General features: G+C 54.3%; 1 protein-coding gene across 5 annotated transcripts in view; it reads left to right on the top strand.

Moving 5' to 3' along the window:
• The window catches only part of CHST8 (carbohydrate sulfotransferase 8), a 121,950-nt gene that overhangs the window by 47,105 nt on the left and 59,084 nt on the right, over window positions 1-15,761 (top strand). For 4 of the 5 annotated variants that reach the window (XM_066243707.1, XM_066243705.1, XM_066243706.1 and 1 more), the window contains one exon: window positions 5,003-5,218. In XM_066243707.1, the coding sequence (XP_066099804.1) occupies window positions 5,089-5,218 (130 nt within the window). In that variant the 5' untranslated portion in view covers window positions 5,003-5,088. Of the gene's footprint in view, window positions 1-707; window positions 793-5,002; window positions 5,219-15,761 lie in introns of those variants that run through there. The other variant, XM_066243708.1, reaches the window with a different exon arrangement.

Here is a 15,761-nt window from a genome sequence, read left to right as displayed (position 1 = left end):
AGCCCGCAACCCCGCCCTGCAGTCCCAGCCCTTGCAGCCATTCGTCATCTTCATCTTCGCAGAGCATTGCAACTTGAAGCCTACGCATAGAACTGGAGGGACTCGTCCCAGAGTTTGCTCCCGCTGCCGCTACCATTAGAGCGGTTTTAATTAGCTGCAGGATTTTAATGATCTGAAATCAAGAGGAACCCCATCTCAGAAGTAAAGCAGGAGCCGCACACACGGAAGAACTTGTCTGACAAAACAGATGGAGGTGGTGTTCTCAGGGGACTGAGCTGTGTGCTTCATTTCAGCGAGGAGCAAATGAGTTCCCGAGGCCAGGAGGCTGAGGAGGAAAGTGGAGGTCAGCCCCAGGGCCGTCCGGGCAGGGGTTAGAGCCAAGGCGGGCCCCTCTGCCGCCAGGACTGATGCTCGGTGCCGGATTCAAGGTGACGGCAGTGCCTGGCTCCATTCTCCTCAAGTTGCCATAGCAGCCTCTCTCTCTCTCTCTCTCAATGAGCAGCTTCTCCTGGAGCCCTCAGCCGGGAGGGAGGGACGTCATTGTTCACTCCAGCCTGTGCGAGGAGACTGGACAGAGAACTTTCCCAGCCCGGGGTCTACACGCCAAGTGGGTGCACCCATGGGCATGTGCCCAGACGCCTCCTGCGGCCTCCACTGGGGTGTGTGGTGGGTCCCCACAGCCAGAAGGGGTCCTCTGGGTGACTGGGGGAGCATCCAGGCCTTGGAGCAGCTGCAGCCAAGCGTGTCCTTGGAGCCACCGTCCGTCCACCTGTTGCCCCGTCGCCGCTGCAGGTGCGTGTGTTTTGGCTGAATTCCCAAGTCCTTGCTTGTGCCCTAAAGTGAATATTTCAAAGAGACAAATTGTTAAATCAGATAAATAAGGAAATGGGAGGAATCCTTGGCCTTGCCCTGTGTCCCAGGAGGTGTTTACAAGATTAATTGGATTTTTTTTTCTTACAGTAAAAATTGGCGATGCCATTCAGGTCTCAGGCAGAGAAGCCACTGAGAGGACTAGGAATTGTGATGAAGGCAGGACCTTTGGGAAACTCAATGGGCTGTTTGTTTTCCTTGTCTTATCCCTCCCCACTCAACCCCCAGTTATTTTTTTCTTATTGTCTGTTGGTCTTGGAAAGGAGGTAGGGGGGGCTTTCTGCTTGTGGAACTGAGGGTGACACAGTGCATGATGAGGATGCAACAGTCCCAGGTAGGAGCAGAGGCCTGCGAATGTGTTTATGGGGCCCTGGGCACCCTGGCCTTGCCTATAACAGATCCTAGTGTCCATAACCCAGGCAGCGGCTTGACTCCCAGGAGAAAGAGACAAATGGCCTTTGGACCAGCATCTCCTCGTTGCCTTGAAAATAACCTGTGACTTTGTAAACAAGGACCCGCAGGGGAACAACAGATCAGTTGTGTACACTCTCTGGAGTGTCTGGTGGTGTGTCGATGACCTCTCATCTACCCCCCCCCCCCAAATTGAAAGAAAGGAAATTCTTAGCGATTCTGTGATGTTGGCTTCCTCCTAGGACATTAAGACCCATCCAGACTACGAACCAGTCACCCAGGAGGGGAGGCATGCTAACCTTTTGATTCCCATTTGCACGGAGCAGGGAGTTAGCTGGTCAGATGGTCTTCAGGGAGAGCAAACACTGACGGGAGGGTCTGGTGCTTAGGGGCTGGGCAGGGGAAGCCGTGCACGGCACTCACTCCAGTCTGGGTGTAGAGAAGGAGCTTGTATCCTCTCAGGGGCCAACCAAGGGAAAGGTCTTTGAAAAGGAAAATTTTAATGGTTGCTGCTCTTACCACAGAGAAGGCGTGGGTTCAGAGGCTGTGTCCTCTTTTCCCGAGGGTTTGGGGGCTGGGCTATGGTCCTCATCCTGGCTCCCAGGCTCGTGGCTGCTGCAACCTAGTTCCATGTGGTGGGTTGTTTTGGGCAAGTTCAGAAACAAGTGAGGGTGGGTCATGACTCCACGACAGGGGAAGTCGAATGGTGACAATGTGACAGATTGTGGAGAAGAGGAAACTGACCAGCTGTTCTGTAGGGACTTCTACAGCGCCAGCCACTGTACAAATAGCGCATTTGGGCTGAGGCTGGGTGACACTGTAGCAGCTATTTTACCAAGTACTTTTAGCCATAAACTTGCCATCCTTTCTTCTTTTTTTTTCTCTCTCTCCTTGCTTATGAAATGTCTTAATGTCAAAGGTCACCTTAGATCAGACTGGCCTCCTGGCCTTGTGTCAGGCTCAGGAGGACCGTGTGACTGCAGAATGTTTGCCAACACCATGACCAGCATAAACAAGGCTTCTGGTAATTTCCTTACAGCTGGGGTCTTGCAAGAGACCACCATCAATGGCGTGGGTGTGATGGTGCTCGCCGGTGTGTGCCCAGGCATTTGTGTGTTTGTATGTCAGTGTGCTAGTGCATGCATCCTTTCCCCACTGCACCAGTGTGTGCAATGCCACTCCAACTCTTTCAAGTCTTTCCTGTGATGCCTGGGAACCCCAAGGGGGTTAAGCCAGCTGCTGCGGGTGGAGGGCAGAGTGAGGGTGGAAGAGAATAGCTTCACCTCCCCCATCAGTGGCTCACACTTCCCCGGACCTCCGGACTGGCTCCGGTGGGCCTTGTACGCAGTGCCTGAGAGACCGCAGGGCACTGAGGGTGCTGTGGGCAGCATTGAGAGTGACCTTGTCTTTTAACACAGCCTGAGGCCTGCACTGGCCCCCAGGACAGTTTCATCCAAGGCAGCCACCAAGGGGTAGGCCATGCCCCACAAGGGCTTCAGGGTCTGAGCCATTGGGAATGGGAACATAGGGTTGCCCATGTTCACCCACTGGAAGACCAGGGCTGGGTGTCCCCGGTGCTAGCAGGAAGCAGCAGTCTTTCTCTGAAGTGGGGCCATTGCAGCAAGGTTTGGGCCAGCCTGGAAGCAAAGCTGAGCCTGGCTCAGTGCTACCTCCCAAACAGAGAAACTGAGAGGTCGTGGGAACCACCCGTTCAGCACAGCCCAGAGAGCTGGCATTCGGGTGCGTTCCTCATGCGTAGAGGCCTGGGGCAGGTTAATTAAAGTTAACTGAGTGAAAAAATAATTACAGAGACTGCAGAGAGGAGAAACCCAAACCTGCAATTTGATACTCCTCAGCCCCTGAGAACAGTCCAGGTCCTTGGGATTTTTTTTGTCTGGGCAGGGAAGGAAGGATTTCTGTTATTATCACTTCCTGCCTCATGCCCCCCAGGCTGGATTCAGAGGGACAACAGCTGGGACTTCCTGCCCCAGCGCCTGGGTGCCAGGTCAGGAACGGGCTCCCTGCACCCGAGGACACCCCAAGCGTGGAAACGTTCTTGTGCCGAGCAGCACATCCAGGCTGGGGCCCAACCTGCCACCCACCTGTGGTCTCAGAGGCTGCCGGGAGCTGCCCACCTGGCTCAGCCTCCCTCAGGCACTGTACTGGTCCAGGATGGGCGAAGCCAGGGTTTCTTGGGTGGAAAGAGGGTAGTGTCCTTGGGCCCAGCCTGGTAAGAATTGGAGAAAGTCGGGGGACAGAGTGACTCTTTCAAAAAGGAGGTCCTGCCTGTCTGGTACCGCCTGTTGTGCGGATTCCTCTTCCACACCTCTGTCGCCCCACTGCAGGAACTGACATCCTTCCTTTAAACAAATGGTTGGCCCTGGCCGGTTGGCTCAGCGGTAGAGTGTCGGCCTGGCGTGCAGGGGACCCGGGTTCGATTCCCGGCCAGGGCACATAGGAGAAGCGCCCATTTGCTTCTCCACCCCCACCCCCTCCTTCCTCTCTGACTCTCTCTTCCCCTCCCGCAGCCAAGGCTCCATTGGAGCAAAGATGGCCCGGGCGCTGGGGATGGCTCCTTGGCCTCTGCCCCAGGCTCTAGAGTGGCTCTGGTCGCGGCAAAAGCGACACCCCGGAAGGGCAGAGCATCGCCCCCTGGTGGGCAGAGCGTCGCCCCTGGTGGAATTGCCGGGTGGATCCCGGTCGGGCGCATGCAAGAGTCTGTCTGACTGTCTCTCTCCGTTTCCAGCTTCAGAAAAATACAAAAAAAAAAAAAAAAAAAAAAAAACAAATGGCATTGGGTTGCCCCATCTCTGACCCACAGCCTGGCCCAGCTGGGCTCGCTGGTTGATATTGGGGCATTTGGAATGTTTTCCCCTTTAGGAGGAAGCAAGTGAGGGGCAAGTTATGTGCAAGCTCTGGGTCTGCAGTGGCCCATCGACATCTAGGAATGTAGGCACCAGCCTTTGAGCTTGGGATCAGTCCGACTTGGGTCTGGCGGCCCTACCTCGGCCTCAGGCCTGAAGACCTGAGGACTGGGGACAACCATGATCTGGCCAGAGCTTCAGCTCCCACTAGGTGACATTCTACAGTTTCACCTTCCATCAGTCTGTCAGGGAGGGCAGCTCTGGCTGGTGTGGGGGAATGGCCGGGTAGGGGGATCAGTCTGTCCCTGATGTCCTCTGGGCCTGGGAGGCTCCTTCTCAGAGTCTCCTGCGCTGTGGACATCCTTGTCCCAAGCATCTCATAGAGAAGGACAAAGGCAGAGGAAGTTCCCAGGCCTCTCTGTTCACTGGGCCAGTCGCAAGGGACGAGGACCTGGATTCCTGCCTGTACCGAGAGCCCACCATGTCATGTGCTTGTTTAGGGCTCCGAGAGTCTGGACAGTGCAGGTGGGAACATAGGGTTGGCCACTGGCTCTGGCTCTGGTCTCAGGGCCTTACTCTGGGCTCGCCCAGGTGAAGCCCAGAGTATGTCTCTCTCCATGGTTTTTTCTGGGGGTTCCAAACCAGGAGACCCTGGAGGGAAGCTGGTGTCCCAGTCACAGGTGGTGACTAGACTTCCCTCAGCTTCCTGGGGCTTGAAAAGGTGGAAGGGACACACCTGAGTAAGTTCCAAAGGGCTGAGGGCTCTAAGGATTACACTTGGTCACGTGCAATGACTGGAGCCTCAGCCCGCCCTGTGCCTCGGTGATGGACCATCTTTCTCCCCCTCTGCCCTGTAGACTGCGGCCTGATGGACACCTGGTGTAGACAATGAGGGAAGAACTCGCCTCCCACACCCACGAGGTGACCCCGGAGCAAGGCCCGGATGACCCTGCGCGCGGGAACGATGCGGCTGGCCTGCATGTTTTCGTCCATCCTGCTGTTTGGAGCCGCAGGCCTCCTCCTCTTCATCAGCCTGCAGGACTCCACGGAGCTCGCCCCCCGGCAGGTGCCAGGTGAGCTCTTGCATTCAGCCCCGCTGCCTGCTTGCCCTCCAAGGCTGCCCTGGTGCCAAGTGTGTGCCGAGACCCCTGGCAGGCAAAGGAGGGGTCCTGGCCTCCTCCTGGCAGCCATCAGCCTCAATACAGGAACACTGTGTCTGATGTCAGACTACTTAGGGCTCTGGCCTCTGGCCTCTGACCTCTGGCCTCTGGTCTCTTGGTCTCTAGCCTGTGTACTCCTTTTGGGAATGATGGCCAAACTGCCGATCTCAGCTGGTTGTTGCCTTTGGTGAAACTCAGACTCAGGGAGGTTTCTGCCACCTCTTGGGGCCTCTTATGATCGGGGATATCAATGGGTGGATGATTTCCTGAACCCATGCCCCCAAGTGGGACTCTTTCTCTGCTTAACTCAGGAACCCCTTGAATCTATACCCATTGGCCTGGGCAGAGGGGTTTGGGTTACCTCCTGGCTTTCTGAGGTTGAAACTGCTTCTGCTGGCACCCCCTTTGTTGCCTCCTATATCACCTGTCCTTGGTGACCCACTGGAGGGGCAACCTCTCCCTGACCGGCAGAGGTCTGCTAGGGACGGGGGGGCGGGGCGTGGAGTGAGGGGAGATAGGTCCTAGAGCCTTGGGCAGATGGGATGCGGAGAGGGGAGCTTGGGCAAGGTGCCTGGTTAGGTGCCTGCTGCTGGGACAGAGCCCCTGCCCCAGAGAACACAGTGAGGCTAGAGGGCAGCGGGCACAGGGCCAAGGCCAGGGTCACTCTGCTTTGCAGTGAGAGGGAAGCAGCGTTCCCAGGCCCAGAGAACTAGCATCTCTCAGCAGGGCTCCTGGGGGCCTTGTAAGGGGAGGGTCCGTGAAGGCACCCATGTGCTGCATGCTCTCGGACAGACAACAGGAAGGCAGAATGGAGGCTGGGGCTTCAGGCTGAGGTCCTGACACCATCCCACCAGCAGCACATAGCACAGGAAGGTGGAGCATGACCTGGGCACCTGGCCCTCAGGGGGCGCACAGGCTCCTGTGGCAGGCAGCCTCCTCCCTAACCCCCCTCATCACTGGCCAGCTCACACTCTCAGGGCAGAGTGTGGGCCGATAGGCAATAGGTGGAGGAGAGGCAGAAGGAGCAGGAGGAGGCCAGAGGCTCCTCCTAGGGCCCCGGGCTTGGCAGCTGCTACCAGAGGCCCTGGCGGAGGAGTTGATTCTTTCATCACAGAGAGTCAGTGAGAGGCAGCCAAGGCCTTGTGTCCCAGGAGACGGCAGCGAGTCATCGGTGCTGACTCAATCCTGGCCGGACCCTCACAGATGGTGGCTGTCACAAGTGGGTCTGGCTGCTCCCCAGCAAGGACACGTGACCAAACTGGCTCCTCTGTGGAGACTTTGCAGCCTCATGTGAGGTTAAGGAGTCGGTATCAGCAGAATCACCTCCCCCCCCCCCCCCGCCCCTGGGCAGTCAGTGCTGTCAGGGCGGACTGAAAGTTGGCCCCACAGTTATGTATTATCCGAGATGGAGCAAGCTCCTGGAAAGGGGCCCTCAAACGCGACTTGGGGTACATGGCACTGCGCATCCTTGGAGCATCTGTGTGTGTGTGTGTGTGTGTGTGTGTGTGTGTTTGTGTCATGGGGGTGTGCACACGGGCACAGGGTCCTCATGCGAGTGTCTGTGTTCTGTGGGATGGGCGTGGAGGAGATGTGTGTCTAAGGCTCCAGCTGGGACAGGTGCCATGCACCCCTCCGTGGTGCATCTAGGGGCAGGCGCTATGTTCCTGGGTGGGGTTGGATCTGAGATCTCTAGGGGGAAGTGGTTAGTGGCGGGGAGTGGGGGAAGGATTTTGGAGACAGGCTGGCAGGGTGTGAAGGATGGAAGGAAGCTGCAGCCCGCGTCCCCTGCAGCCATGGACCACATGGGCCTGGCGGATACAGGCCAGGAGCACACTTGGGTCTTGAGCCTTGTTCTCCTGGCTGTGAGTGGAGCTGGACTACCCTTGCCACATGCCAGGTGATGGGCCACCTTGACACTCTAAGTAAATCACGTGGAATACAGTCATAAAACTTTAAATAATGCTTACGTTACTTTCCCTGTGCAAAGTGTTCCTGACACAGGCTGTTTGTGTTGATTTGTTACTATTCATTTATTCTTTCCCTGTACTTCTCACAGCAGCCTAATTGTGATTCGGTACCAAGAAAGCAATATCAAAGTAATTTTCCACAACATTAGTTACAATTTTCTTCTGATCTTTCAAGTGAAACAATCCCATCCTGTTGGCTTCTCTGAGCATATAAACCTTGATTACATTTATCTGTTGGAAACCGGTGCTTACAAAGTGTATGTATCCAGTTGCATGGGTGGGTGGCCCCCAGGGCCCCGAGCAAGCCTTCTCTGGGTGGATTTCTGCCTGTGGGAGGTGCAGATGCGGGCGGCTATGCTGCCATCCGGATTGGGCAAGACCGAGTGTTGGGGGCAGAGGGACCTATAAAGGAAATTCCACATAGGCTGCTCTGTCTTTCACAGTGGCAGAAAGTTCCCTAGGAATGGGATCTGCTGTTGATGGTACTGACCAAGGTGGGAGAGAGAGGGTGTAAGTGAAGATTTGGAAACAAGCCTGAGGGGGCTGGCCGAGCTCTTAGTTACCTGTGTTCCCTCGAGCTCTTAGTTACCTGTGTTCCCTCAAGGTTGAGGTCACTGAGATTTCTCCCTTGCAGCTCCAGGTGTTAACTGCCGCTGAATTTCTCAGCAAACTTCACCTGTCTCATGCCAGTTGATGCAATCTTATAGGGTTGCCAACTCTAGTAAATCAAGCCATATTTTCAAAAAACGTTTGCTGTATTTAAATCAAATCTTTTGAAATGTGAGTTGCCACCAGTTAACCTCCCTTCATTCTAAGATTAGATTTTCTTGTATTATCAGAGAATTCACCTTTCCAACATTTTATTCTTCAATATTGCCAGGCCCTGAGGCTGAAGGAACCTCATTTCTTGACCCAGGAGAGACTAGACTTGCCCCTTCCCCAGGCGAAAGACTCAGAGAGCATGCCAGACCTGGAAAAACACATCCTGACGTGCTGGCCCCGGGGAGGCAGGAGAGAGGCTCCACACCAATGGCTGGGCGGTTGCTTTTCTTTGTGAACTTTCATGATTTGCTTTTCTTTGTGAATTTTCATTGTGGAGAGTTTGGAACACACACAAAAGTATATTCTATTTTTTTTTTTTTTTCATTTTTCCGAAGCTGGAAATGGGGAGGCAGTCAGACAGACTCCCACATGCGCCTGACCAGGATCCACCCGGCATGCCCACCAGGGGGCGATGCTTTGCCCCTCTGGGGCGTTGCTCTGTTGCGTCCAGAGCCATCCTAGCGCCTGAGGCAGAGGCCACAGAGCCATCCCCAGCGCCCAGGCCATCTTTGCTCCAATGGAGCCCTGGCTGCGGGAGGGGAAGAGAGAGACAGAGAGGAAGGAGAGGGGGAGGGGTGGAGAAGCAGATGGGCGCTTCTCCTGTGTGCCCTGGCCGGGAATCGAACCCGGGACTCCTGCACGCCGGGCCAACACTCTACCGCTGAGCCAACCGGCCAGGGCCTACAAAAGTATATTCTAACAGTCCAGTGAAGCCCATGCCCCCCTCACCCAGCATGGTCAGACTGGCCCCGCAAACATCCCTGCCCATTTCCCTCTTTCTATATGATTTTCAGGCAGATACCAAGTGGAGTATCAATTCAGCCATAAACATTTCAATATAGTTCTCAGTTTAAAAGACATGAACTTTTTTTGACACTCAGTAATTTCATAGTACCATCAAAGGTTCAGCCAGTGCTCAAATACCTTGTTGTCTCACAAATAGTATAAATACCTTTATTTCCAATTTGTTGTGTTCAGTATCCAGGTCAGGCCCACACACCGCAGTTAGTGGGTGAGTCTTTAAATCTCTTCCATTGTAAGATTCCTTCTCCGTCTTTATTTCTTTCTTGCTGTTTATTGGAGGAAACTGGGTCACGAGTCCTGTAGTTTCCCATAGCCGGCATTTTTGCCGATTGTGTCTGCCTGGTACAGTTCAGTGTTGTCTTCTGTTCTTTAACTGTTCTTGAAGTGTAGGTTCCATTTTTCCTTCGTTCTTTGGCCAGAATTCACATGTGGTACCGAGTTCTTCCTTCAGGAGGCCCGCATTGCTCCTCACTGTTTTATGATGTCAGTTGCCTAGATGCATCCATTCATTGGGGCTGCACAATGCACTGTTGTAAATTTATCATTTCTTCTTCATTCTATTGAGTGGGATGGGTTTTGTTTTAATGGGGTGAAGTGTGTCGTTGTTAGTGACCTATGAAGCCAAAGTGACCGGTGGATTGAGTGCTTTATTCATTGATACATTAAAAAAAATTGACTTTATGATAGAAATTCTGTTGCTAGCACACTATAAATAGTTATTTTTAATGTTTGGTTTTTTTGGCAGAGTGAGTTTTCGTTTCAGTAATCTAACTCTGGTTCCCCAAAGCTGGGAGTTGTGGGTGGTGGGGCTGGGGACTAGGGCTGGTGTCGCGGCAGGAAACCAGCCATGGCGAGAACAGAGGCCCTGCTCGGGGGCCCTGAGTGCAGACAAAGGAGCTGGACAGCTCGGAAGATGTCGTGGTCTACGGCCTGCCCCAGCGCATTCCTTCCAGGGCACACGGGCACCCAAGGATGATAATAATAATAATAATAATAATAATAACAACAAACAACCCTCAGGCATTTACCACATGCCAGGTCTGTGCTAGGCACTTTACATACCTGAATGCATATAATTCTTATAAGCAGTGATTATTCCTGTTTGCAGACGAGGTGCCAAGTACTTCCTAGGGTCAACACACAAGTACTTCCTAGGGTCAACACACAAGTACTTCCTAGGGTCAACACACAAGTACTTCCTAGGGTCAACACTCTGGCAGCTACTACTGATGCTGGCTCACACTCTCGGGGACTCTCCTTATCACAGCACCTTCACAAGCATTTCACACGTATTTGGCATTCATTTAATGCTTTTAAGACCCCATGAGGTGAGAACTATTACACCATTTGACAGATGAGACTGCTGAGGTAAGAGAGGATAAGAGCTGTGCCCAAGGCCACACGCTTTGGGCTTCAAGCCAGCTTCCGAGTTGGCTGTTGCCCACGGTGCCCACTGCATCCCCAATAGCTGTGAGGCTCGACATTGCCTGGACTGGGCCCGGAGCAGAGCCTGGGCAGAGAGAAGAGCATGGATTGAGGCTCGAAGGCATCAGAGAACGTGGCATGGCAAGAACTCCCAGGGGTTTGGGGCTGGACTGTGACCTGTGCATATAGACTCGTGGCTGAAGGCATAGTCCGGCCGGGGCACAGGGAGCCCTCAGGAGTGCTGCAGGAGAGCAAGGCTTTGCCGCAGGCCCTGGGGAGCTCAGGGGATTCTGAGGGGGAGTGGCTATTAAAACACCCACTGTAGAGGCTGCATGTTGTGTTGCTGTAGGCAGGGGAGGGGGCAACAACCACAAGGAGCCCAGCTGGGAGGGATTGCGTGAGGCTGGAAGAGACGGCAAGGCCTAGGGCGGGCAGGGAGAGGGTAGAGTGAAGTCAGGGCATCAGGGGGCTCAGGAGTTGGACCATGTGGGGGTGAGGAAGGCAGCTACGTCGGTTCAGGTTGACTTCAGCTTGGGGTTTCTGGCTCTGGCAGGTGGGGCTCAGGGGTACTACTCACTGAGCGAACACACAAGACAGGGAGTGGGCTGGGGGACGGGGCTGGAGACCACACATTCCGTTTCCAGCAGCTGGCATTTGTGATATGTGGCGGTGTGTGTGGAGTTGCCCTGTCACCCTTCTGCCCAGAGCTCCAGCCCCACAGACCTCAGAACCAGGCGAGAGAAGCAGGAAGCCCCCACCTGCCCCACCTTACCTCCACCTGCAGCTTCATTCACAGGTCATCCACCCACTCTTTCCTCTCACACAGCTGAGGGCAGAGTCCTGGTTGGAGCAGTCAGGAGGGCTTCCTGGAAGAGGGGGTTGCGAGTTTCTTGTTTGCCTTTTCTCTCTCACAAGTGGTGACCAGGAGCTGACCTCCAGCAGAAGCAGTGAAGCAGGCTTGGCTGAGACTCTGGGTCTGGGCTTTCTCCCCAGAGCACACACTGCTGAGGGTCTTGCCCAGTATCTCACAGCTAGAACTGACAGAGCCAGAGTTCCAAAGCCCACGGGCCTGACCAACTCTGGGGTCCGGCTGGGGTCCCCTGGAGGCGGGGCTGTGTTGGCAGAGGAAATGTGGCCCTCGCTCTCAGTCCACGGTTTCCAGGGACACACAGCCCTGCCTGCATCAGTGCTGAGGGCTACACTGCACTCAGAGGGTTTGTCTTGTTCCTACAGTGACCGTTTTGTCCAGGTGTGTCCCTTGGGCTCTGAGAGCACACCACCAGGCAAAAAGCTCTGGGTGGGCCAGGACCACAGGCGTCACCGCTGTGAGGCTCTCACAGCTTGAACATCACCTGTGTGCAGATGATTGAGAAAATGGAAGCGAGGTGGCCATCCCTCACTGACATGGGCAGCCTGCTGGGTCAGGGTGTCCCAGCCCATACTCTCCAGATCAGCCTCTGCAGTTTCCGTGGGGCCGTCTGCTTTCCCTGGACAGGTGGGTTTTATTAGAATCCTCTCAAGTCTGTTTCCTGAAATCATTTTCTAGCGGCACTACAGAACATCATATATATTTCCTACAAACCTTGCAAGGCTGACACATCCTTGTTGCGACTGTGAATATCAGAAGTGACATGTAATTGCAGTGATCTATCCTGTTAAGTAGCTGGCAATCTATCATTGCAAAATCAGCAGGGCTGGAACTCTCAGAACCTGGAGTTTCCTTTTATTTTTTATTTTTATTTAGTGACAGACTCCTGCATGCTCTCCGACCCAGATCCACCCGGCAAGCCCACTAGAGGGTGATGCTCTGCCCATCTGGGGCCCTTGCTCTGTTCTAACTGGAGCCGTTTTTTAGCACCTGTGGCAGAGGCCATGGAGCCATCCTCAGCTCCTGTGGCCAACTTGCCCCAATCAAGCCATGGCTGCAGGAGGGGAAAAGAAGAGAGAGAGGAAGGGGGGGGGGGGGAGAGAGAGAGAGAGAGAGAGAGAGAGAGAGAGAGAGAGAGAAGTGAGAGGAGGAGGGGTGGAGAAGCAGATGGGCGCTTCTCCTCTGTATCCTGACCAGGAATCGAACCCAGGACATCCACACACTGGGCCGACACTCTACCACTGAACCAGCCAGCCAGGGCAGAACTTGGTGTTTCTAAACAGTGCTCCTGCTGCGTGTCCAAGCTCTTTCCGAGCACTACTGGGTCATGGAGGCCATCCTCTCTTCTCTCCAGTCACTTGTCTGTGGCCACAGAAAAGAAAAGTATACTCTGAGAAAGACCACCCACTGACTGTCATTCTCTGGAGTGGCCTGTCCTCGACACAGCATGCGCCAGGCTCTCCAAGTCAGGGCTTCGTTCGGGATGCTTGCAGCAGTGCCCCTTCCAAGCGTGGCCTGCTTCCTGTGCTTCCTGCTCCCCTCTTCCTTGTCAATTCCATAATAGCTTTGTGGGGGTTCTTTCTGGTGCCATGGAGTGGTCAGTGAGCTGAAGCCCTGATGGGCTCTGTGTGGGCACTGAGAGGAGAGGGGACTGGGGTTGGCCAGAGCCCAGGAGCATAGATGGCTGAGCCCAACTCGATGGGGTGCACATTTAAGGGCAGCCCTCATGCTGTGTTCTGTGCTAATCCCAGGGTAATGTAGACTTAAATTGCACTGTGAGATGCCCCCTGGAGTTGTGCAGGGGGCAGCATTCATGCAGTTGGCCAGTGAATGCCAAAAAGGGGGGATGGTATCAGATACCCACCCTTCAGGAGGTGGGTATCTGACCTAAAGCTCCAGATACATATCTCCAGGAACCTGGAGCCCAGTAGGCTTGGGGGGCCCTGGGGATGCTGCCTTTGGGGCCTTTCTGATTGGGGGGCAAGGCTTCATGAGGGATCCTCACTGCTGCCCTGCCTGGGAAGCCTTGATCTCAGGGTGCCCCGTCTATGTAGTGGGGGTTGATCTGCCACAACCCTCTTTCACCTGAGACTGGACTATTCGAAGCAGCAGCACCCGCCCTTGGCTTCCGGTTTCTGCTTCTCTGGTGCGGTCTCCACTTCCTGGGTTCCTCCACCCTCTGCAGGTGGGAGAAACATTTCCCTCCTCCCTGCAGGAGATGCCCTGGGGGTCCCCATCCAGAGCTTCTCTTTTCTTTGGTGCATTAAAATATGCCAAATTAAAAATAATGAGCATGTAAGAACTAATAACAGGAATCACCTAATTAAATTAGGAAACAGACATCATATGGCTGCAATCTGAAAACTCATATTAATAGAAAATGGTCCTAGAATTGTTATGCTGAAGGTTGCTAGGGGTGGAGAAATTAAAAAGAAAAACAGAATGGAATATTGGGACAATCGTATTCAATAAGAACAAGACTTAGGTTTTAAAGGAACTAAAGTAAAATGCTAAAAATAAAAGATAGGATCATTGTGTGGCTCTAATAAAGTAATGGACAAAAATGGCTTTCAAAGCCACAGAGCTGCCTACACGTGTATGATGATGATTTTTAAAACGAGACAATGTAATTAGCTTCAGTGTGCATGAAACGTACTACCAGGCATTGTCTGCTGGCGCCTGGCACTGTCCCGGTGCCTGCATTGCATCTTCCTTCGCCCTGTGAGGCAGGTATCGTTGTCCTGAACTTAGACTCAGAGAGGTTAAGTCGGATGCCCGAAGTCCTGCAGCCAGAGTGGCCCAAGGCAAGATTTGAACACAGATTTGCCTGACTGATTACAAGCCTTTGCTTGGCTCGCTCTGCCCTCACCTGTCGCTACTAGTTAATGTCACGGTCATTTCATGTATTTTCTGTTTTACTACCCTTTCCTCAGAGGGCATTTCTTGCCAACATCCAGCAGATTTGGGCGTTGGCTCGTCGCTGGTGTCTCGGTTAACAAAGCCCACACAAAGACACCTTCTGAAATTACATCCAGCCAGGAAACTGGGTCTCCCATTGTGTGCAGGCCTGGGCGGGGCCAGGCAGGGCTGGCGGTTGGATGCTTGTTTGCACCAGCCCCCAGAAGACCTGGTTTCAGGTGCTGTCTCCACAGCAGACGATTGTTCCCCTAGGCTCCGTTCTCCGTGGGTGAATCGGGCTCTGTTCACCTGCGAGGTGAGTCATGACTCAGTGGGCCCAGAGCGGGGTTCAGGTGTGGGCTGACTCCTTTCCCACTCTGCTGGGCCCGGAATGAATTGGAGGGACCCAGAAAGGAGGAGGAGGGGGTCAAGATCTGTGTGTGAGATGCCCCAGAATGACATCTGGTCTGGGACTGAGCCCACTGTTGGGGTGGAGCTGGGAAGGCATTCCAGACGGGGCTGAACTTTCCCTCCCTCCCCTTGTGCCCGACACCTCCCCCACCTTTCTCCCCATTCACCACCTAGGCGTCTTCAGTGGGAGTCACCTGACATCAGAGCCAAGCCCCCACTCAGCCCTGGTCCGGGAGATCTGCCAGGAAGAATGGGACGGCAAGGCGAGACTGCAGTCCCAAAGTGGCACGGGGGTCAGAGGGGTGACCCTTCTGCCTGGCTGGCCTCCCTGCTCAGCCCCTCTTGGCCTGCAGGCTCAGGGCTGTGGGAGGGGGTGGAGAGGTGGGCTCAGGACAACATGGTGAACCAGAAGACCACACTCACTGCCACCATAGGGAAGGGCCTGGTGAGCCCTAACACATGCTCCTAGGCCCCACCGACCTTCCTGACGTCCTATGTTGCTAACATGGGCAGTGGAGAAATGGCTCTGTGCCCAAACCGGGTCCAAGGACAGGGCTGTAGCTACGGTTGCTGTCCTTCTCCATAGCCACTGGGCGGTTCTTGGTTTTTTAAACCCTAAAAAGGTCATGGTGGTGGTTATGACAATGGAGGCGCTAAGGGCTGGTTCTGGAGACTGATAACACATCCACAGAGTGTTGGGTCCATTAGGGATGCCCTGGGTGGGCTCAGGCCCACTGGCCTCCACGGCCAGCTCCTCCTCTTTATGATGACGGTTTCCGTGGGGCCTTAGGGTCAATGTGGGTGTCCTCCTTTCCAAAATATTTGCAGAAAGTTGGGGGCTCAGGCAGATCCCACCTAAGCCAAGAGCTCACCGTTATGTATCTGCTGATGTTTTCGTGATAAATCTTATTTCTCCAGATCTGTGACTCGGTAGAATTAATTTGAATCATGGTGAAACTCAGTGGACAATTCTTTCATTCAAATTTTTTACTTTTATGGGAAAACAGCTGAACTTAAATGGGTCCCGTTGCCTGCAACAGCCACTGCTTGGGGGGCCTCTGTACAACTTCCTGGCTTCTGACAGAGGGTGAGGGCCCTGGGGGTCTTCCTGTTCTCATGGTCTGGGGTCCAGGCAGGAAGTTGGGGGCTGCCTCTCACTGAGCCCTAAGACCTGACCGTATCATTTCTAGCCCCCGGAAGTTCTGAAGACCACCGATAGGGTAGACTGGTCCCCGTCCAAGCTCCCCCTTCTGCAGTGTGG

Source organism: Saccopteryx bilineata, chromosome 9 (assembly GCF_036850765.1).
Source record: "Saccopteryx bilineata isolate mSacBil1 chromosome 9, mSacBil1_pri_phased_curated, whole genome shotgun sequence".
Classification (NCBI taxonomy): domain Eukaryota; kingdom Metazoa; phylum Chordata; class Mammalia; order Chiroptera; family Emballonuridae; genus Saccopteryx; species Saccopteryx bilineata.
The sequence above is the reverse complement of the archived record's forward strand: the minus strand, read 5'-3'. Positions and strand labels throughout refer to the sequence as shown.